General features: G+C 37.4%; 2 protein-coding genes across 2 annotated transcripts; one reads left to right on the plus strand and one right to left on the minus strand.

The window, feature by feature from the left end:
• Nucleotides 1-527: 527 nt before the first annotated feature.
• On the minus strand, nucleotides 528-12,419 carry cyp19a1b (cytochrome P450, family 19, subfamily A, polypeptide 1b). Its single transcript, XM_073832598.1, has 10 exons — nucleotides 12,272-12,419; nucleotides 9,444-9,619; nucleotides 9,201-9,351; nucleotides 7,675-7,829; nucleotides 7,401-7,577; nucleotides 3,506-3,620; nucleotides 3,186-3,297; nucleotides 2,940-3,102; nucleotides 2,500-2,741; nucleotides 528-1,208 (listed from the first exon to the last, which is right to left on the minus strand). Exons 2-10 carry the CDS (start codon nucleotides 9,586-9,588, stop codon nucleotides 942-944), a joined length of 1,527 nt encoding a protein of 508 aa, XP_073688699.1. The 5' UTR covers nucleotides 9,589-9,619; nucleotides 12,272-12,419; the 3' UTR covers nucleotides 528-941.
• Nucleotides 12,420-14,044: 1,625 nt separating this feature from the next.
• LOC141312729 (von Willebrand factor A domain-containing protein 5A-like) lies at nucleotides 14,045-21,441 on the plus strand. Its single transcript, XM_073832609.1, has 18 exons — nucleotides 14,045-14,084; nucleotides 16,734-16,936; nucleotides 17,008-17,418; nucleotides 17,494-17,608; nucleotides 17,745-17,920; nucleotides 18,448-18,536; nucleotides 18,619-18,763; nucleotides 18,846-18,925; nucleotides 19,004-19,118; nucleotides 19,205-19,363; nucleotides 19,439-19,542; nucleotides 19,631-19,848; nucleotides 20,009-20,071; nucleotides 20,279-20,305; nucleotides 20,520-20,570; nucleotides 20,860-20,943; nucleotides 21,037-21,176; nucleotides 21,250-21,441. The coding sequence occupies exons 1-18, from the start codon at nucleotides 14,045-14,047 to the stop codon at nucleotides 21,439-21,441; spliced, it is 2,412 nt and encodes an 803-aa protein (XP_073688710.1).
• The last annotated feature ends 932 nt before the right edge of the window (nucleotides 21,442-22,373 follow it).

Consider the following 22,373-nt stretch of genomic DNA (forward strand, 5'->3'; position numbering starts at 1 on the left):
TGATTGAGATCAGGACTTCAGTGTGGATTTATGAATCATTAATTTCAGACCAGGACTTCAGAGCGTGTATAGCAAGTCATTTGATTCATATCAGAGTTTCGCAAATCATTTAATTCAGATTGAGTCTTCAGAGCACATATTGTAAATTATTTGATTTAGCTGGTTTGCCAATCATTTCACAAATTGAATGATTCACAAACAAGTCCTGATCTAAAATGATGATTTAATGTACATAAGTATTAAGTAATTAGTGATTTAAATCAGAGCTTGAGAGCATGTTTGCTAATCTTTTGATTCAGATCTGAACTCCGCAGCACGGATTGTAAATAATAATTTAATTCAGATCTGGACTTCACTACGCATATTGTGCATCCTTTAATTCAAAGGATAATTTGAATTGGAACATCAGATAGGAACTTTGTGAATAATTTGATTTAGATTATCTTTTTTTTTTTTATTAAAACAGTACAAAGCATAGTTATAATAACAAAACAAAGAAAAAGAAAGAATAAACAAATTCAAACCCCTTAAGAAAATTAACCATGCTTTTATTGTAGTCATGTTTAATATAGTAAAAAGTGCAGTAACCATTTTATGTTCCCACCAATGCCAAAATCAAACCTACGCCCTTGCCATAGACTACAGCAAATAGCAGATGAATGCAGAGGTGTTCGATTTTTCTACTGTAGATTAGTACATGTGGCAAAACCTCAATCTTTGTTTTTTTTAAGTTCAGCTAGAACACTTCAACAGTGCACCATGTCATGATTTGTCTCTTTTGGTTAATGATGTCTAATACAGTGTTATCATAGGCTGACTGGTGTTAGTTTGAGGTAAGTTCCACTTAGTTTGTTTCTGTTTATTAATTAAAAATTTTAGCTTAAAGGAAATTACTCAGCGCAAACGTTTTTATTCCTGTTTTTTCCTAGGTTGTGTGGCGCTCAGGTGCGGTTGTCTGTTGTTTCTCCGCTGATATTGTGAGCTCGTGGAATGAATCGCATGGCCAGACAGTCAGGATCTTCTTCCACGGGCTGCATGGAGAGGTTATTGGTCTGTTTGATGGTACTGACGGTGCAGCCGTGGCGAGGACAAACCGTGAACCTCGACAACAGGGTCACCAGGATGGCCTTAGTCATCACCATGGCGATGTGCTTCCCAACGCAGGCCCGCGGGCCGCACCCGAACGGCTGGAAGTAACGACTGGGAACCTGAGGAGAGAAGCGGACACCATTACGCTTACAATGTTGCAGGGGTAAAGTGATGGTAGCAGATGGTAATACCATTGCATTTATTGAATGTTGTGGCCTGGTACTCTGAAGTAGCATGGTACATTTCCAGAAAATGGTCTTCATGATATTTTGATACTATATTCATATTCAGTCATTAACGTGACACCACAAGGCATATGGTACAAGAAATACCATGTTATCACCATGGTATGTCCAAAATGCATATTGAAATGGTATAAATACAAAAACATGGTATTTCTGGAGTACTACATCCACAAAACATACAGTAGTAATATCACAGTACTTTTTTCCTATTTCAATCCAGAAAATGTTCAATCAATATTGATTATTAAGTTATTAGGGAGATGTATCTGGGAGATGTATTTTTACTCATTTTGCTCTTATTTTGAAGATGTATAAAATATTTGGATATTCGGAAAAAATATAAATAATTGGTATAAAATCTACAAATGCACCAGTCATATTTAAAAAGAAAAAAAAAACTTTACATCCAGGTTAGTATGTTCTTATTTGATCTTATATGTCTAATTGTCCCAGTATTTATGGTGTTCCTAAAGTTCTCCAAGTAGAATGAATTGGGTTTTATCAAATATGATATTAGAAGTCCCAGTACCATGTCCAAAAACATTGTAATACCACAGTATTTTATTTTGGAAATGTGAGGATTCACTAATTTTCCTCTTTTTATCAAGAAAATGCTAATTTTCTAGCTTAACAGTATTAGCTTAATCAGTATTGATTATTCAGTTTTTGGGGAGATGTGTAAAATATTTTAATATTTGTAAAAGAATATGAATAATAGATATAAAATCTACAAATGCACTAATTTATGAGTCATACAGGTTTGTATGGTATTATTTAAACTTTATACATCTGATTATCCCTGTACTTGCAAAGTTCTTAAAGTTGTCCAATAAATGGGTTTTTCAAAAATCTGGTATTAAAAGTCCCAATACCATGTTCAAAAACACTGTAATTCCACGGTTCTTTTTGGAAGTGTGAGAATTCACTCATATATCCCTTTTTTTTTTACAGAAAATGCAAATTTTTTAGTTTAACAGGTCAATATTGATAATTCAGTTATAGGGAAGATCTTTAAAATATTTGTATATTTGTAAAAGAATATGAATTGTTGGTATAAAATATACAAATGCACCAATTTATGAGTCATATTTAAGAAATAAAAACTTTACATCCAGGTTAGTATGTTCTTATTTGATCTCATATGTTTGATTGTCCCAGTACTTACGTTGTTCTCAAAGTTCTCCAAGTTGAATTCATTGGGTTTTTTGAAGAACTCTGACTTGTGCATGCGTCCGACATTCAGGATGAGGTTTGTCCCTTTCGCCACTCTGTAACCATCGATGTAGTCGTCCTCCAGAGCCTGTCTCATGATGAAGTCCACCACCGGATGGAACCTCAAAGACTCCTTGATAAACCGCTCTAGAACGTTCAGGTTCTGCAGGTCGGCTGGCTCTACATCTCGCTCACCTGAGAGGACAATAAAGACATTTTCTGGCCAGTTTCTAGCCGGTTCTTCATGGTCAGCGGCTGGACTACTAGTTGTTGGAGCCTAGGCTAGAGCTGGTAGGCCACATTTACAAACTAGCTACCATGTTCCAATTACCAGATTGACCACCTTAAATATTAACTATGTAGAAAAGTTCTCTTGTAAATGTTTAATCATACCTATTTGAGACTGTATCTCCTGTACAATCTGCTCCTCCACGACAGAGTTCTGCTTTAGCAGGAGAAGCATGAAGAACAGGCTGATGGAGAGGGTGTCTGGAGCGGCGATCACCATCTCCAGCACACACTGCCTCACGTCGTCCGCAGAAAGCTCATCATGGTTCTACAGACATGTATGGTACATTAATATGTTATATTGCTTTAGTACAGGAGATGGTACATAATTAGAGTATGTGTTTAACAAACCTGAGCAAATATCAGCTCCGTTGCGAAGTCCATCTCATCTAGCTTCTCCATGTTATTGATAGTTTGTCGCTTTTGCTCCACAAGCTTTCCCATTTCATCCTGCAGCTCTTTTCTACAAGAAAACACTTCTTAAGTGTTGTAGAGCTTTTAGTGATTTCTGAATTTATGCCACTAAATAAGACTTCACCAATCAAATTAGAGATCATTTACATAACTAAAAGTTACAGTGGCAAAAAGTTCAAAGACTTTTAATTCCACAAGTCAAAGAGAGTAAAAAACCTTGGCACCACATACAAATGATAAAGGTGAGGTGGACTCACGCTGCCAGGTGATGTTTTCTGTAAACAAAGTTTAGTCTGAAGAAAATGTCTGGCTGTATGAGAACCGTCTGCCAGGTACTGAAATACCGGTGGATCTTCATCAGCAAGTCTTTTTCTGCAATGAACCGGTATAACGAAAGATGTTTTCATGCTTACTGTGAAAAGTTAAAATCTATAACTGCCAAAGATTATTCAGATTGATCAGAAGCAGTGTTGGGGGTAAAGCATTGCAAGTAACCTGAGTAATGTTATCTGATTACTTTTTCAAGTAACTAGTGAATGTAATGCATTACTTTGTTTTCCCATTTATTGACTGACAGCTCTCCTGTCCCTGTGTTGAGAGAAATTGGGAGTGAGGTGCAGAGTCACTTCCTTCATCCTAATGCTTTTTAGGGGTTCCTCTGAAATGCTATTGTAATTGTTAGAATGGCCAAGTATTAGCAATCTCCACATGAAACTGATTGGGCAGACCAAACCATAAGTCACTTGAAACTTGGAGGGGTGGTAGTACTCACATCGTCTACACGATCACCAAGGCTCGCCCCAATCGGCCTGATGGCGGCGCTACAGCAATCAAAAGTACAAAATCACTCATAGCTCCTAAACCATTCATCGCACGGTCAAGTGTCATTCCTTAGCGAAATGTATGGGTATTTAGATTTTTTTTTACCTACTAGTCCTAGGTTTTTCATCCGATTGGAACCAAACCAGTGCAGGAATATTCTCTGGAGAGTGACTATCAATAATTATCCAAAAAAAAGTAAACGATTGTAGATTGCATGGTTTTTTTCACACATATACACGATTTTCATATCACACAATAGACCTCCTCATTCTGATCAACTTTGCCTTTAGAACCACTGCTGTTAATCAAAACATTTGTTCATTTGGTTTTTTCACACAATATGGAAAAGAGCACTGGAGTACAATTCTCTAGACTGTCTAGGTCAATAATTATCAAAAAAAGGTTCAAATGTTTCCCTTTTGGAAAGCTATAATGGAGTAATTTAGAAAAGCGTCGTGTCCTAATACACCTAAAAGTTTATAAAACCTAAACGAAAGCTCAAAACTTCACAAGCCCTGGTGAGCACATGCAATGGGTGACTCTAAACAAGCATGCAAACTTTTAGGGCGGCCATTCAAACAGTAAATAATATTAAAAACATCATATTTCTATGGTAAATGACATGGATTTGCCAAAAATGCTTTTTATTTTTATCATTGATTTAGATTTTTACAGGCTTTATAAATATGTAATGTCTTTTTTTCATATGTCCTTAAAAACCTTAAAGCACTTGAACCCCAGTAATCGCTGCTTGCAGCAAAATTTAATTTCACTTTTGGTGTGAAAGGGCCTTTTACAGTTGCCAAAAATATAACTTTTGGCTTATTTGTTATTAAAAAACAAATGAGCAAGACCAGCCCATGTGACAAAAGTAATGCAAAAGTAACATAATGCTAGCCTGGGTGTCCCCATGCTGCCTTCCGCGCAGCGCGATTTTATTCACGCTGGAAGGCAGCATGGAAACCATGGACCAAATTTTCACCTCAGATAGGGAACCAATCACAGAACGGGGAGGGAGCAGCAAGACTATGACGTCTTCTATGTGACTCACCGACAGTGTTGCCAGATTGGGCGGGTTTCCGCCCAATTGGGCTTCTTTTGATCGGCTTGGACCGGAGAATAACGCATTGGGCGGGTAGACAAAATTTGGGCTGCTTTAAAAAAAATAAAAGCCGCCCAATCAGCTGCTTTTTTCTTCACTTTTATCATTAGTGATTGTTATTTTAATACCTTCGAGCTCAAAGTATCACAGTAATATAATGTGTAGTGCAGTCATCAACTCATTTTTGCTTAACGCAACCCTTACTGGTTTAGTTTAACAGAGACCTGTCAATCAACTTACGTCTTTAACGTTAGTGAGATGTGATGACTTGTGAGTGACAGGGTGTTGGCCCTATAACGGGCAAGATTTTGATTATGCAGCTTATTCATTTATTCATTTTAAGTAATTGCATGGCAAAGTGGCCTAAATATAAGTTACACGATAAAAAAGTCTTAAGTGGATTACACGTGGTGAGAGATGAATAGAAGACTTCTAAATATAATTGTAACTGAAATAAGAAAACGTGGGTGTGTGCATGAACGTAAATGTCAGCTACATTACATTTGTTTCTCATCACTTTATTGTGCACTTTTTGCACAGAAATTAGCATATTTTTACTGTGGACATTGAAAATGATGCATGTGTTTTTCCCAGGGTTAAAGTCATCGGTTAATTTCAACTTTGAAAAGAAGACATTTTACGCTTATTTTCGGACTGTTTTGATCCATATTCCTGTGAAATTGATTTATCTTTATTTTATTTTGTCATTATTCTTTTTTTAAAGAGATAAAAATGGTCCTTATCAACCTTGACATGGCAATAAAATTCTCATTGTTTTGGCAGTTAAAATTTGGGCTGGTTTTTGTTGAAGTGGGCAGGTTTTGGTGAGCTTTTGGGCTGGAAATCGTCAACCCGATCTGGCAACACTGCTCACCGAAGCAGTTTCTTTATAACTATGGATCCAGCATGGCAGCAAGTTATCATTCGATGCAGCCGTTCACATGTCGCGCCTAAAACGCGTGGAAAACGCTAGGCGCGTTGCTTTCTCCTTTCCAACCCGCTCTGTAGCTTGCACATGGAAAACGCGAGCGCGTCGCAACCATAGACTGTAAAAAATATGGACGTAGTATCCGTGACGTCACCCGTAGGATTCTGAAGCGCTAATTTGAAGCTCATAGCGTCATCGCGCGTCACTCCCGGATAATCAAAAATGGGCAAAAAGGCAGGATGTGGGTGGAGCTGGTTGCTGAAACCACGCGCGCCTAGAGCGCCAGTGGTGACAGCAGCGGCAATCCCCCTGTCACTCAAGTGGCCACGCCCTTAATTATGCTGAACTTTAAGGCTTAATATAACTTAAACCGATGAGTTATAAAAAAATTCACCCCCCTCACAGTTGACATGAAGGGCAAAACTAGTTATATAGACCAAAACCATTTTTTGAACCAGGCTGTAAACATACTTTTTTCTGCTGTAAAGTTGGGCATTTTAACATGGAGTGTCAATGGGATTGACTCCCTTTTGCAGCCAGCCTCAAGCGGCCAGTCGATGAATTGCAGTTTCAGTCACTTCCGTGTTGGTTTCACGAGGGAGACCGGAAGGTTGCCCCTTGGTCGCAACCGCGTCGCTTCCATTATGCACGCGCATACCACGCGTCTACATTTGAAATAACGAACTTTAGCTCGCAAAAGACGCGACATGTGGACGGCCCCTTAGATAGTGTTCTAAGTAGTTTGGAACGCAAGTTTATTTTGAAAAAAAGAGCAACTTTTGGCGTTAAACCATCGCTCTGTATACGTCATCCGGCATGATTGAAACGATTGGCTATGAGCTACGCACAGGCGCATTTGATAGACATTAGTATCGCCCAATAAACGGCTCTGAGCATTCGTAAACCACGCCTCAAATACGAGAAAATTAACATGTGGTTCCCAGACCACGAATCATGACGAAGTCATAACGTGGTCTGGCGTTAGCTAGGCTAACATAATGCATTACTTTCCATAAAAAAGTAATTAAGGAACACAATTAGTAATTTTTTTTTTATGGAGTGACACAATATTGAAATACATTACTTTTAAAAGTAACTTTCCCTCCAAAACTGAAGAAGTACTAAAAATAATGCCTTTCCCTTTGTTCCAAATGAGACATCAAGAATTTTTTCAGTCTCCAAGAACCTCATAGAGCCAAGATGGATCTTGATAAGACTAACGCTTGCTAAACCAAAAGAACTACTTAGGAAACATTTATTTTTAAGAGTGAATAATCAGATGTTTGTATTGCATGCTGACCATTGAGAGGGATTCTTAGGAAGAGTCTATTGGAAACGTCCACAACGATACAGCGTAGGAGATTGAGCACGTCCACATGTCCTGAGTGGTCTGTGAACTCCTGCAGGACATCAAGCTGTTTTTTGGTTGCGCTGACACACACATCTACTGCCCTCTGGAGACCTGGACCAGTAAGAGCTACACACACACACACACACACACACACACACACATAAACAATAGATTCTGACTAATCTTTATGCAAACTGATCAGACACCAGTGAATAACACCCACCTTTGGTGAAATATGTTCTCACTTTTTTCCACAGTGCGATGTTGCTGTTGAAGATGATGCCTTGTTCAAACATGCCGATGCACTGCAGACCTTTTGTACTGGCAAACCTCCCAATGTAATTATTGCTCTTCAAAACATGATACACGGCAGAGGACCTGAAACAGTTTCATATTTTTTACACTAAAAATGGTTCTCTCAGGTGTTAACACTCCTCATTTGAGTCAACATTTAGGGCCAGATTCCCTAAACAAGGCAAATTAGCGTTAGAGTGCAATTCCATAAAAGCAATGATGGGAGGGGAAATTCTGCATGTGATTTACTGATAATGCGCACATTAAACAACACAGACGCAGCCATATCATTTCCATAATGACCTGCACAATCTACTAAGAGCAGCGCAAATTACCGCCTGCTTTAAGACATGCTTTTTGGGTGTTAAAGAGAAAGTTCACCTGAAAATAAAAATTTGATGTTTATCTGCTTACCACAAGGGCATCCAAGATGTAGGTGACTTTGTTTCTTCAGTTGAACACAAACAAAGATTTTTAACCCAAACCATTGCAGTCTGTCAGTCATATAATAGCAGTCAATGGGACCCACAGATTTGAGAGTCAAAAAAAAAACATTTGGTTTGTGACGATACATTGATGTCCTAAGACACGAAACAATCGGTCTGTGCAAGAAAATGAACCGTATTTGTATCATTTTTACCTCTGTTCTACCACAATGTCCAACTGTCTTGAGTGCGTTCTTCTCAAAGCCGTGGGTCCCATTCACTGCCATTATATGACTGACAGACTGCAACGGTTTGAGTTAAACAAAGTTTAAAAAGTCACCTACATCTTTGATGCCCTTGGAGTAAACAGATAAACATTACATTTTAATTTTTGGGTGAACTATCCATTTGAATAATTTGGAAATAGCAGTAATTTGACATGCACAAACGTTAGTAATGATTCTAATACTCTCCTCCCATAAATTTTGCGTCTGAAAGGGAAATCCTAAAAATGCATATTCAATAAAGTCAGACACAAAAATAGCTGTGTCCACACCTTTTTAGTGCTAATTCTTCTTCACTTCAATTCTGATATTACTCTTTTAACACCAAAAGACAGTTTGCGCTGGTGCAAGTTGTTAGTAAATCTTGTTCTTAATGACATAATTGGGTTCTATTGACTTGTGTAGCAGACTGTACCAAAAACATTGTTTTGGCCTTGTAGGTGGCGAACTTAAGCACATTTTTGAAAAATGAAATTGCTTTAGATGCAACAGCTATTTAGTACAATCAATAATAATTAAATTATGAGATAAATCAACAGAAGTTTCTCAATCAGAACTCAGATCAGTGTTTATGCCTACTTATTTACTTTTGTGGCAAAAGGCCATGTAATGAGCAGGATAATGTACATCCGGCCGATTGTTACTGAAAGAACATTTGTTCATAACTTCGTGAGACCCTTGGCAGAACATTCTGAGAATGTTCCCTTTTAGCTGGATGAATGATGTTTATGTTTTTGAGAACTTGCTTGCAAAGTATAAAGGTCTCTTCTCCGTTGATCCAAACTCGAGCAATGCTGCCATATTTTTCGTTGTAGTAGTTGCATGCGGTGCCTATCCCCATCCACAGGAACCTGCTGTAGCTCAGAATCGGGCCGAGACCCAACCACCAACCAGGACCTGAAAAACATCACATCACAACCGGTGTGACCAGTTGGTACCAGTTGGTACAGGTAGGTTGTTCCCAGTAAATCTGATTGGTTTTAACTCACCCGGGACAGCTGGTTTCTTCTTCCAATTCTTGACTCCAATTATTCTTAGCAGCAGAATCAGCAGTAACGTCCCCGTCAACACCAGCAACGTTCCCTGCACCGCTGCGGCGATGTTTTCCGTGCCCTTGACGACCTGCTCCATCATTCTGTCATCTACCTAAATATATCCAAGTACCCTAAAATGTTGGAAACGACACCATAAAACTTGCTGTTAGTATCTTGCCAAGGTAATGATGTGATATTCTTTACTATAAAAATGAATGGCATGATTTTGAGATAACATTTTCTGTTTTTAAGTTTTCCCTCACATAGTTTGTCATGGTGCAGACTGGGATATTCTCTCAGCAAAGAATTTGACCAAAACATGTTTAACTTTAATCACTTAAAATATCTAATTCGCCACGCGCATATCTAAAATTAGCAGCTAGAAGCTGGGTTAATAATCACTAAAACTACAACTAAAACCATTGAATAAAATGACTTGCAACAAAATTAAGGTTAACTATGAAAGCTTGTTTCTGCCACTTAGTAAAATATAATTGCTACTTTTTATCTCACAGTTCTTTTTTTTCACAATTGCAAGAAAATAAAGAGTTTATGTCCTGCAATTTTGACTTATTTTCCTGGAATTGTGAAATATAAACTTAACTTGGAATTAAGTCCAATTCTGAGGAAAAAAGTCGTCTCACTATTTATAATTGCACAATTCTGACATCTTTGTTTTAGAATTGAGAGATAAAACTCAAATTCGCAAGACAATGTAAAAATTGTAATATAAACTTTTCCTTGCAGTTGTGGGTTTTTATCTCACAATTCTGACATTTTCTTCTAATTGCAAGTTTATGTCCTGCGATTTTTTATATCAAATTTGATTATCAGAGAATTGTAAGATATAAAGTCACAGTTGCGAGTTATAAAGTCCAATTCTGAGGAAAAGTCAGCTTACAGTTTATAATTGCAACTGTGAGTTTGTCTCTCAATTCCGAGAAAAAAGTTTGAATTGTGAGATATAAACTCACTGTGGCAAGAACATGTCAGATGGTGAGATATAAACTTTGTTCTTGCAATTGTAAGTTTATATCTCACAATTCTGACATTTTGTTCTAATTGCAAGTGTATTTTCTGCCATTTTGATGTATTTTTTCTAATATTGTGAGATATAAACTCACAATTGTGAGTTATAAGTCCAAGGAAAAAAGTCAGATCACAATTTATAACTGCAAATTTTTGTCACAATTCTTTTTTTCTTCCTTATAATTAAGAGATGTAAACTCACAAGAATTGTGAGATAAAAAAAATTGCAATTATAAATTGTGAGCAGACTTTTTTTGCTCAGAATTGTACTTTATAACTCACAATTGCAAGTTTGTATCTAACAAATTCTGATATTTTCTTGCAATTTTGGATTTATATCTTACAATTCTGCCATTTTGTTCTAATTACAAGTGTATATCCTGCAATTTTGACCTATTTTCTCAGAATTGTCCAATTCTGAGCAAAAAAAGTCAGCTCACAATTTATAATTGCATTTTTTTTAATCTCACAATTCTGTCATCTTTGTCTCAGACTTAAGAGATATAAACTCAAAACTGCAAGAAAATGTCAAAATTGTTCTATAAACTTCAGAATTTTTCCTTGCAATTGTGGGTTTATATCTCACAATTCTGACGTTTCCTTCTAATTGCGAGTTTATGTCCTGCAATTTTCATTTATTTTCTTAGAATTGTGAAAGAAAAACTCACAATTGAGTTATAAAGTCAAATGCAGAGAAAAAGCTCACAATTATGAAATGCTCTTATAATTGTATATAATATCTCACAATTCTGACTATATTTTACAAATGTGAGATGCAAACTTGCAATTGTGAGATAAAAAGGCACAATAAAATTTTTTATTCAGTTTCCATAGTTAACTTAAACAAAATAAAGTATTTTTTAAAATCTTAAACTTTTTTGACTTATTTTTAGCCTAATTTCTCATGTTTATTTAACTAAACTAAGAATTAAAATAACTAAAACGAATCCAAAACTAATAAATAAAATGTATATAAATTAAATGGACATATTTAAAATAAAATCACCAAATGTATAAAAAATTGCAAAAAGAAAATAAAATAAAAATTAAAAGTGAAAATATAAAATATTCTTTAAAATTTAAATATATGTTAAGAGCTTTTTTGGGTAGCACTTTGCAATAAGTTAACTACTTATTTAGTAGTTTGACATTAATTAACTACTGTAGTTAACATGAACTAATAATGAGCAATACACTGTAAAAAACTTAAAAACATAAGTTTAGCAGCTGCCTTAAGTTTTTAAGTTAAATCAACTTAAGTCATTTAAACTCACAAGTTATATCAACTCATTTTTATTGTAATAAGTTAAAATGACTTGTAGTTTTAAGCTGATTTAACTTAAAAACTTAAGGCAGCTGCTGAACTTAGGTTTTTAAGTTGAATCTACAGCATTTATTAATCTTAGTCAATGTTAATGTCAACATTTCAACTAATGCATTATTAAAATCAAAACTTGTGCTTGTTAACATTAGTTAATGCACTGTGAATTAACATGCACTGACAATTGAATAACTGTATTTGCATTACCTAACATTAACAAAGATGAATAAATACTGTAATGTATTGTTCATTAATTCATGTTAGTTAATACATTAACATTCACTAATGTAACATGATTTTACATTCTGCTGAAAAACACTCTTTATGTCCTTAAATGAGTTTCCAAAAGCTCAGAAATTACAGCTCAGTCTAATGAATTTGCATCGACTGAATGAATTGACAACCATTGGAGAAAAATAACAAACACACTCACCTCTTTATATCTGCAGCTGCTTCATTTCAAATGCACTGTTCAGTAGCTCAGACTTGCTGTTTTCGTGCTCCCATCATCCTAAAATTCATTAGCTGGTGTTTAGCCCAATATATAGTCTTTCCCTCTTTTTAAAGTGCTTTAAAATCCCCGGTTGCCAGGATACACCCTTAATTTTGCTTGTAAAATGTCATTGAAATCCCAAAGCAGAACAGAATAATGAAACAATGATGGACCAAAGTAGAGCAGGCTTTCATACTTTCCAGAAGGAAGCACATAAACTGGTCAGTGTGGGATGCTGTTAGCTCTTTAATGCGAAACACATTTTTTCCCACTCTCTTTTTTTTTTTGTTTTTTTTTAGAGGTTTATTGGCCTTTGTCTTGGTTCCAAATCCGCTGTCATTCATTCTCTGAAGGGCCTTTTAAAAAGCCAGGTCAGACTGACCCAGAACTGCAAGAGTGAATGAGCTTTTATCTACCAAAGATGTGAAGGCGGGAAACAATGGTGCCTAAGAAATGTAAGTGTTCAATCCACTTCCTAAAGCACACATAGTGCATTTTGTCCCTTAATTGAAGACTCTTGTGTAATGTTTTGAATAATTAAATAACTCAATTTTGATTAGACAGTTGTTTTGTGGAAAGTTCAGATAATGTTTAAGTTGTATTTCAGTTCAGGGTTTCTTTTTCAAGGTCACTTTGGTGTGTGTTTCCCTGCCTGTCTTGGATTTACCTGTTGTGGATACTATTAAAAAGACTTGTTATTGCATTTCATCTTGGTGCACCTCCTTCTCTACACGCATCCGTGACAGAAGATCCGACCACAACAAAAAAAGAAAGAAAGAAAAGAAGCGGCGTGTTCCCCACGATTTTGTTTCTTGTTATATATATGTGACCCTGGACCACAAAACCAGACAAAAGGTTAAATTTTACAAAACTGAGATATATACATCATATGAACGCTCAATAAATAAGCTTTCTATCGATGTATGGTTTGTTAGGATAGGACAATATTTGGCCGAGATACATCTATTTGAAAATCTGGAATCTAAGGGTGCAAAAAATCTAAATACTGAGAAAAACACCTTTAAAGTTGTTCAAATTAAGTTCTTGGTAATGCATATTACTAATCGAAAATTACATTTTGATAGGATTACAGTAGGAATTTTTCAAAAAATCTTCATGGAACATGATCTTTACTCATTTTGGATTTTTGGATCATTTTGACCCATACTATGTATTTTTGGCTATTGCTACAAATAAACCCCAGCGACTTAAGACTGGTTTTGTGGTCCAGGGTCACATATATATTTTTGTCATGGATGATCCCGGTGTCCTCATCCTCCCGCTGAAGCAGGGGGGACACCAGTCCTTGTGTCATTAACCCGTCTATTTAAGTTGGATTTCAGTTTGGTGTTTCTTTGTCAGATCTCAAGGTGATTTTTGTGTGTGTTTCCCTGCCCGTCTTGGATTTACCATCTAATGGACAAATCAGCCATATATTTGGAAGCTGCTTAGAAATTTTGTTGAGAATTACTGGCTTCTGCATTACTAATATTAATATTCATTAGTCTCCAACTGCTAGTACAGCGGCGTTTTAACAACTTCCTAAAATGATCTCCCACTTCCCCATACTGTTGGTCGCAGTAGAGACTTTCTGAAACATTCATCCATTTGCTCATTACATGAGTTGCTCTGTGAAGATCTGAGGCAGAATTAAAAGCTCTAGGTCACTTTTGAATTAGATCATCTAGTCATTTTGTGTAACAGAGCCTAAGAATGGAGATCTGCGGTCTTGTCTCTAGGAAAAATTATCCAGGTATGAAATCACCTTTTTACTTTTATCTAAATTGAAACTTTTAAATCTGTAATAGCCTAGAGTTGGGGTGTTTTTCACACAGGCAAGTACTTATAATGAAGATAAAAATAATGAAGGTTGATTTTAATCGAAAAGAGTATTTTTTCAGAAATGTCATAAGTTGTTGAGAAATTCAAGGCCATAAATTTAACCTGGAAAGCAGCCATACACATGGGTTTTACAAATATCAAAGTCCGAAAATATAGATTGCTATAGGTTCGTGGATGTAGCGACATTTTTATCAGTAAAAAAAGTAAACATACAGTAGGGTGACCATACATCCTCTTTCCCCCGGTCCTCTTTTTCCGTCTGGCCTAAATCGCCCAAAATGTCCGGGATTTTTGCTTTCTACAGTCGCCATTCATTGTGTGCGTTTTGGTATTAAAGCCTTCCACGGGACTGTTTTCTTAATCCCGCTCCCCCAAACATTCTTATATTGAATAACATTTTCGTGCATCACAGAGTCGCTATCAATATTAGCAGGGTTACCAGGTTTTCACAAAAGAACCTGCCCAATTGCAACTCAAAACTACCCCAAAACTTTCCCAATCACGTTTCGAGGGGGTTCCTTGTTAAAAATCGAGTTCTGGGGATAAGATACACTTTTTTTTTTGGTCAAAGTTCCCCTGGTAAATTTGCATTTCAGGGCTAAATATGACATTATTGGGGTCGCTTAAACCCGCGGACATCAAAAACTACCCGTGGCAACAGTGTAAAAATAGACCAATTCCGCGGGAAAACCACAGACTGAGAAGTATTTAACTCGCTTTTGATGCAGCACGTATTGGATGTAGGTTTGCCAAATTTGCATTCTTTCCACGGAATTGGCCTGATTTTAAACAGTTGCAGGAGGTTTTCTTCCGTGGGTTAAAAGTTTGAAATACTGCATAAATTCTATTTGACTGAAATGTTTGTATTGAAACATTTTGCATTCTACCTGTGATAAAACTGTGGTAGATATTAAGGATGGCCATGGTGGTAGGAAGCTTTTTAGCTGTGTTTATGATCAATCTGCATAATGTTGACTGTAAAATATGCAGTTTTGGTATGGAAATGACATATTTTGATACCAAAACTTGGACCTTACCTGACCTACATCCTCTTTTTTTTTTTTTTTTACTAAAATATGGTCACCCTAACATAGCCTACAGGCATGAAAACTTTCAAAAAAATATAGCATTTTAGTTTAAAGGGTTAAATGATAACAGAAATTTCTGATCTGCAAATGCAGGATGAAAAAACAAAGTTTTTTTTTTTTTCAGAACAGCAGGCTGGTTTAGAGGGGTTTTGACCACTTCTTTAGCTGGTCATGCTGGGAGAACAGCTTTCCGACCAGCTAAAACCAGCTTGGCCAGGCTAGGAGACCAGCTAAAACCAGCTACTTCCCAGCCAACCAGCTTGTTTTTTTTTAGCTTTTTGTTTTTTTCCCCAGCAACTATCCAGGTTGGAAACACATGGGGGTTTATTGTTAAAAAAAAAATAAATAAATAAATAAATGATAGTAGCCTACTATAAACATTTTTTTTGTAAACTAATGCATTCAGTCTATTTGCAATTTTTTTTATACTTTATTATGTCTTTTAGTTTAATTAACACATTTAATACAGTTATGCAAGTGATTTTTTTCCTTTTAAGACATTTTTTTAACAACAGTTATACCTAATTTTTCCTTTAACTTTCTCTTCTGTTCATATTGTATAATTCCATTAATATTTAATAATTAAAATAAAATATAAAATGCAAATAATTTTTTTAATAGGCTAAATTACTGTCCTAAGTCACACGTTTTATCTTGAATTTACTGAAACGCCTTTAGAAAAGTGTAACAAAGTTGAAATGCTAAAAATGAATTAACAGTTGAGTAGAGGGTTTGCACTTACGTCACGGTTTGGTCAGTTACCTGGATGCACGGCCATTTTGGAGATTTTTAGAGGTAAACAACAGCATGCATTGCATGTTTAATGTAGTACTGAATACGTTGATTAGCTAATTTATGCTGTCTAAACCACAGAAAAAAAAACATGTGGAAGCTGCTATATCATATAGAGAAGAAAATCAACAACACCCATTTACTGTTACGGTTACCTTCTTTCTAAATTAAAACTTTTCTTAATTTGTGGTAGGGCTGTAAAGTTTTTCAGTTCTTGCGTCCTGTCCCTGGAATTGTCCCTGTTTAACATCACGTTCAAAACAACTGGCACTTGCAAATACGCTGTAAAAGACCGACCAATATTTCATGCTGGCAATTGTGTACTGATTATTTTCACCACGAAAGGGCATTGAGAGTTACACTGATCGCTTGGTTAATCACCTCCTCATTTGTAAATTTTATGGCTGTGGCTTCTGGTCATGTTCGCATCCAGCTATTTTTAGATGTACAAACAGTTTTACCATTTACTGCAAGTTGTTATTCTTCTCGTTATTTCCCTATATCGGATAATGAAACGGAAGTCTCACCCATTACCTTACTTCCTCATTAAACAGGTTGATTGCCATAAAGAAATGAATCTGAACGAGATATCAATTATCAAAAGAGACATTGTTGTCGGTTTCAAGGCAGAGATTGGCACTGTAGTTAGTGACACGGACTGTTTTATTTGTGTGACTCAGTTCCTCTGAAGAGCATCTCAGTGGAGATTCGGGTTCAGGATCATGTAGCCACAGTGTCCTCCACTCTGCAGTATGTGAATGAGGAAGAGCGCCCCCTGGAGGCCTTGTTCGTCTTCCCTCTGCCTGCTGATGCTGCTGTCTGCCACTTCAGTGCCAAGATCGGAGAGCAGGAGATTGTGGCAGAGGTGCAGGACAGAGAAAGCGTGAGTCCAAGTACAAACATCAGCTCAGTTGCATGTATTTTTACTGTGCATCACAAAACTGTATCTTGCAGGCGAGGGATCAGTATGATGACGCTGTGAGTTCAGGTCAGCAGGCGTTTCTGTTGGAAGAGAGCGCAGAGAGTCCTGATGTGTTCAAACTGAGTGTCGGGTGTCTGTCGGCGGGTCAGAACGCTGCTGTCACCATCATCTACGTCACTGAGCTCGCTGTGCAGGACGACCACTCGCTGCGCTTCTGTCTGCCGGCTGTACTCAACCCCCGATACACACCAGCAGGTACTACAGCAGCTGCTTCAGGTTCAGATGCTGGTATAGTCTCAGAGATTTCATCAGGATGTGGAGCTGTTCCCTACACGCTGACTCTCAGTGTCCATGTGAGCTCTCCAAAGCCCATCTCCAAACTCGAGTCCAACTGCACTCTGGATCCTCTAGTGTTCGTCAACTCTGATCACACTCAGGCTACGGTACCGTGTGTCTTCATGTGTTTATCTGGATGTGTGAGCAGAGCAGTTTTATGCATGTGTTGTTTGTGTGTGTAGGTGAATCTGAGTCCTGGTCACATGTTTGATAAGGACGTTGAGCTGTTTGTGTTCTATCAGGATACCCATCAGCCCTCTGCTATAGTGGAGGCAGGACTGACCACTGCCCCATCAGGTAGGACCTGTAACTCACTGGGGTTATGGGATTGAGTGATCACTGACTCTTTGGAGGGGGAAACCAGATTCCAATGTTAGATGTTCATAGTATTTAGTTTTTCATTTGAGACACAGCTTTTCTTTATTTATTTCAGGCTCTCTAATGAGGGACCCAGTGGTCATGATAAGTTTGTACCCAGAGTTCCCAGAGAAAGTGATGAAATCACTGGGAAATCAAGGCGAGTTTGTATTTGTGATTGACAGATCAGGCAGTATGGGCAGCATGATGCATCATGAGAGAGGAGCACAGAAACGGATAGACAGTGCTAAGGTATCTTGCTATTTCATGTTTTGAGTGATTTGAAAACATAATCAAAATAAAATAGTAATTTCCAGACAAAGCATTATGAAATCTTTTACTTGGAGTTTTCAGCTACTGTCAGATCTAGTACCGCTTCATCTTTCAACAAATGTTTATTTGTGAACTGTCTGATACTGCCTCGATTGCAAAACAAATAGCTCTGAAATTCGAACAGTCCTCTGACATGATCCGACATGCCATTAAAAATAACTATCCACTTGTTCCTTACGCTGATATTCTTCTGATATCTGTACAAAGACACAAATGAGTTGTTTAAAAACAAAAGCGTCAAAGTTAACATTCTTTCACTCCATTTATCCTACTGAGGACAGACTCGAGCATGGGGACTGTGTCAGAATGCGAACATGGGACGTGACACTCATTGAAACTTAAATAATTTATTGAGCATACAAAGACCTTTTCTGTATCAAAAGATCAAGGAACATTTGGTTTCTCATGTCATCAACTTTTAAATATCTGTACATATCTTTCTATAGGACACTCTGCTGTTACTGTTGAAGAGTCTGCCCATGGGATGCTACTTCAATATCTATGGATTTGGCTCTCGTTTTGAGTCCATCTTCCCGTTAGTAACTAGATCTTCATTTATAGATATTCAATATTGAAATGTGTCTGTGGAAATGATTTGTTTGTTTTTGTCTTTGCAGTCAGAGTGTTGAGTACAATCAGGACACAATGGATCAGGCTCTGAAGAGAGTGAAGGAAATGCAAGCAGACATGGGCGGCACAGAGATTTTACAGCCTCTAAAACACATCTACAGTCAGCCCTGTCACCCTGATCAGCCCAGACAGGTACAACAATGTGCACCTGAACTACTTGGGTTTAAACAAGGTATAAACAAGATTTAAGACTCAGATGTTTTTCTCTCTTCAGCTGTTCATCTTCACTGATGGAGAGGTGTTTAACACTAAAGCGGTTCTGGATCTGGTGAAAAGTCACACTCACTCTCACAGGTAAAGGTCTGCTGGGTTTGATCTGTCCATCATTCATATCTTCATCACTAACAGTAACAGAGTTTATTGTGTCTTCAGGTGTTTCTCATTCGGGATTGGTGAGGGTGCAAGTGCCGCTCTCATCACAGGAATGGCCAGGGAGGGATCTGGTTACGCTCAGTTCATCACAGACACCGACCGCATGCAGCCCAAAGTAAAGCTCTCCACTGGATTTCACAGCCACAGATGTTTCCTAGTCAAATGTCTCAATGGTTTCTCTTTCTCTTCAAACTATATCAGGTGATGCAGTCGCTCAGGTTTGCACTGCAGCCCGCTGTGGTTAATATCTCTGTGGATTGGAGCCTTCCAGATGGAGTTACTGTTGACACACTGTCTCCACCCATCACTGTGCTCTTCCAGGGTCAAAGGACACTCATTTATGCCCAACTTAAAGGAGAGGTGAGATGATGTAGCGTGTGTTTCAGTGACTCTCATTTGTTTAGCTTATATAAATCTGCCTTTTCTCTCTCATAGAGTTCAGGAGGCTCTGAGGGAACAGTGACTGTCAGATACAGTTTTAAAGATCATCCAGTAACAAACCAGCTCCACTTCTGCCTCAAACCAACTTTGGAAACAGGGTAACACATATATTAGAAACACAATGAATTGAAGTGACATCAACTGTAAGTTTTTTGAATTCAACAAATTTCCTCTTTGTTTCTGCAGGTTGTCCATTCACCGGCTGGCAGTTCGGACCTTGATCCGTTCTCTAGAGCAGGAGGAGAGGTCAGGTGCTGCAGATGTTGAGGGCATCAGGAGCAGGATGGTGGAGCTCAGTGTTCAGGCAGGAGTGAGCAGTGTTCATACAGCCTTCATTGCTGTGAATAAAGACAACAGACAGACTGTGAAAGGACCCCTGCTGCAGAGAAGAGTGCAGACACGTGGTTAGTGCTCCAATTGCGTGTGTGTGCTATTTGATTGTGTATGCCTGTGAGGATACAACTGTGACCTTTTTTCCTTTCTATTTCAAAACCAATGTACCTCTCACAGACACATATTGTTGCTGTGTCTATTGGATGTGTCTGTTTTTGGCTATTTCTCCAGATAGCTCTCTGCCTGTAGCCGTTCAGTCAGCACACCCAGGGCTCTTAGGAATCATCAGGCAAGGTAAATGCACATCAGTGTATTACTAGTTTTTTGAAAAAGTTAAGTATCAAATGTTTTAAGCAGTAATTATTGTTTTTCATGGCATATTACATATTTGGTACATTCAATTATTTATTTAATTCTCCATTCCTTTATTTTTTAGTTTTGAGTGCTTTAGTACTAACAGCTGTAGATGAGAAAGATGTGAGATTATTTGTTTGTTTGTAGGGATGAACCTGCGGCATTTCAGTGATGGTAAGATAAATTATATTGTGTCTATTTTCAGGTTTTTTTTGTGTGTGTGTTTTGGTGTATATATATATATATATATATATATATATATATCAGGGGTGTCCAATGTCGGTTCTGGAGAGCTTGTCCTCTGGAGAGCAAAACTCTTGTGGATGTGTCTGTTCTTGGCTGTTTCTCAAGATCTGAATTTGTTCTTACCCGATTTCTCTGCCAATAGATGCTAAATCCGCTCAGCCACCGGCCTTCAGAAGATCTAATTCATTGTCAGGTAAGTGCACCTCAGTGTAATAGTTGATTGTGACACTGGAAAAATATGTATTATTGGAAATATCAATTTTCCAATACTTAGTTCAACTAGGGTGTGATGCCAATGATATCCAAATTTTGTCTTAATATGCCAAATCCTTGCAGAAACTTAGCCTCAAGTTCTGTGTGGTGTGCTTGACATTAAATTCATAGAAGCAAATTCATCAGTCGACGATCTGTCTTGTAGAGATAACAACAACAACTAGATAGAAATTTTCATAACTTACTTATGATTCTGTGGGCTTCCATAGACTCAAGTGTGAAAGATGATTATGAAGAAGAGTGGGACAGTGAAGAAGACAAAGAAGGAGAAAGAACAGTCATGAAAACAGTGGGTGTGTACTTACCTTTAGTGCTTGGCCCTAAACAAACCTCAGACTTTATCTGTCCATTTTACCATTATTCTAAATGTGTGTTAATTTGTTCAGCTGCTCCTGTCCCCCAGAAGGACCTGTTACTCCAGCTGGTCTCTCTCCAAAAGGCGTCAGGCTGCTGGGATCTGGATGCCACACTGGCTGATGTGTTTGGGAAGACGGAGGATGAGCTGACCAATCAGAAACCAGCACAGGTGAGAGATGTAATGAAATAACAAGACAGCCATGATTGTGTCCAGTGTCCAGTGACAAATGGTTTGTCCACAGGTGGATGGGTCAGTATGGGCCACTCTCCTGGCTCTGATCTGGTTATACGGCTGTAAAATAGAGCAGCAGGTGGAGTGGCAGTTTGTGGCAATGAAGGCAGAGTCATGGATCGGCTCTCAGAAAGGTGAGATCTCCATTCCAGACCACATTCATTCAGTCAGCGTTTATCTGACGCACACACTGATGATTTGAGTGTGTGTGTGTGTTTCAGTGGGAGATCTGTCTCAGTGTGTGTGTGCGGGGAATGTCCTGCTCGGATGTCAGGTGACCAAAGAGACTCTGGGAATCTGAAGACGTCAGCGTTTCTACATCCTGATCCATCAGAAGACCAAAGAACTGTTGATGTTTCACCATTTCTGTCAGGGTTTCATTAAATTTGTGTTTTATTAGTTTAAATCAACACCATATTGTTATACAGAATATTTTAAATCTCATTGGGTTTCAAAATGAAATAATGATCAGAATAAACTAAAACATTTCCTGTTTCTTATAGTTGTTGTTGTGTTTGTGTGTGTATCAGTGTTTATCTGAAGCTGTTAGACCGGTTTTTAATCAATCAAAACATTTGTAAAGTTGAACTTTATTTAAATTTGGGTGCCAACACAATGCTGAGACTACTATTAAAGTGAAAAGAATCTTCCCAAGTTTTAATGCAATAATAAAACCAAACACACCATAAAATAGTCATATCATGATGTCCCTATATTTCAACATACATTTCATTTAGATAAAGTATGATGGCTACTACAAGAGCTATTGATATAACCAGGACAGATCAATAATGATGAACATCTTTGTATTACCATCTTTTAAAGGTTTTACACATGAATATGTTTAACGGAATACAATTTAGTGATTTTTCATATCATAATCTCTCTGTTCTACGATGGTCCATGAGACAGCAGCATCTCAATGAGGTACGAATTCAGCAAAAAATGTGAGACAGAATATCAATTGCTGCAGTCTGAGTGTTTAATTCATTTGAATAAATTAATAAACATTTAATACATATATATATACTGTATGTGTGTGTGTATGTATATATATATATATATATATATATATATATATATATACATATACATACAGGTCCTTTTCAAAAAATTAGCATATTGTGATAAAGT

The sequence above is a fragment of the Garra rufa genome, unplaced genomic scaffold, assembly GCF_049309525.1.
Source record: "Garra rufa unplaced genomic scaffold, GarRuf1.0 hap1_unplaced_004, whole genome shotgun sequence".
NCBI classification, from domain to species: Eukaryota; Metazoa; Chordata; class Actinopteri; order Cypriniformes; family Cyprinidae; genus Garra; species Garra rufa.

Coding starts and splice junctions, on each gene's coding strand:
- cyp19a1b (XM_073832598.1), bottom strand. CDS start 9,588: ATGATGGAGCAGGTCGTCAAGGGCACGGAAAACATCGCCGCAGCGGTG. Junction 3,621..7,400: donor CCTAAGAATCCCTCTCAATG/GTCAGCATGCAA, acceptor GGTTCATTGCAG/AAAAAGACTTGCTGATGAAG. Junction 1,209..2,499: donor TGGAGAACTTTGAGAACAAC/GTAAGTACTGGG, acceptor TTCTCTCCTCAG/GTTCCCAGTCGTTACTTCCA.
- LOC141312729 (XM_073832609.1), top strand. CDS start 14,045: ATGGAGATCTGCGGTCTTGTCTCTAGGAAAAATTATCCAG. Junction 17,419..17,493: donor CTGATCACACTCAGGCTACG/GTACCGTGTGTC, acceptor TTGTGTGTGTAG/GTGAATCTGAGTCCTGGTCA. Junction 19,543..19,630: donor AAACCAACTTTGGAAACAGG/GTAACACATATA, acceptor TTGTTTCTGCAG/GTTGTCCATTCACCGGCTGG.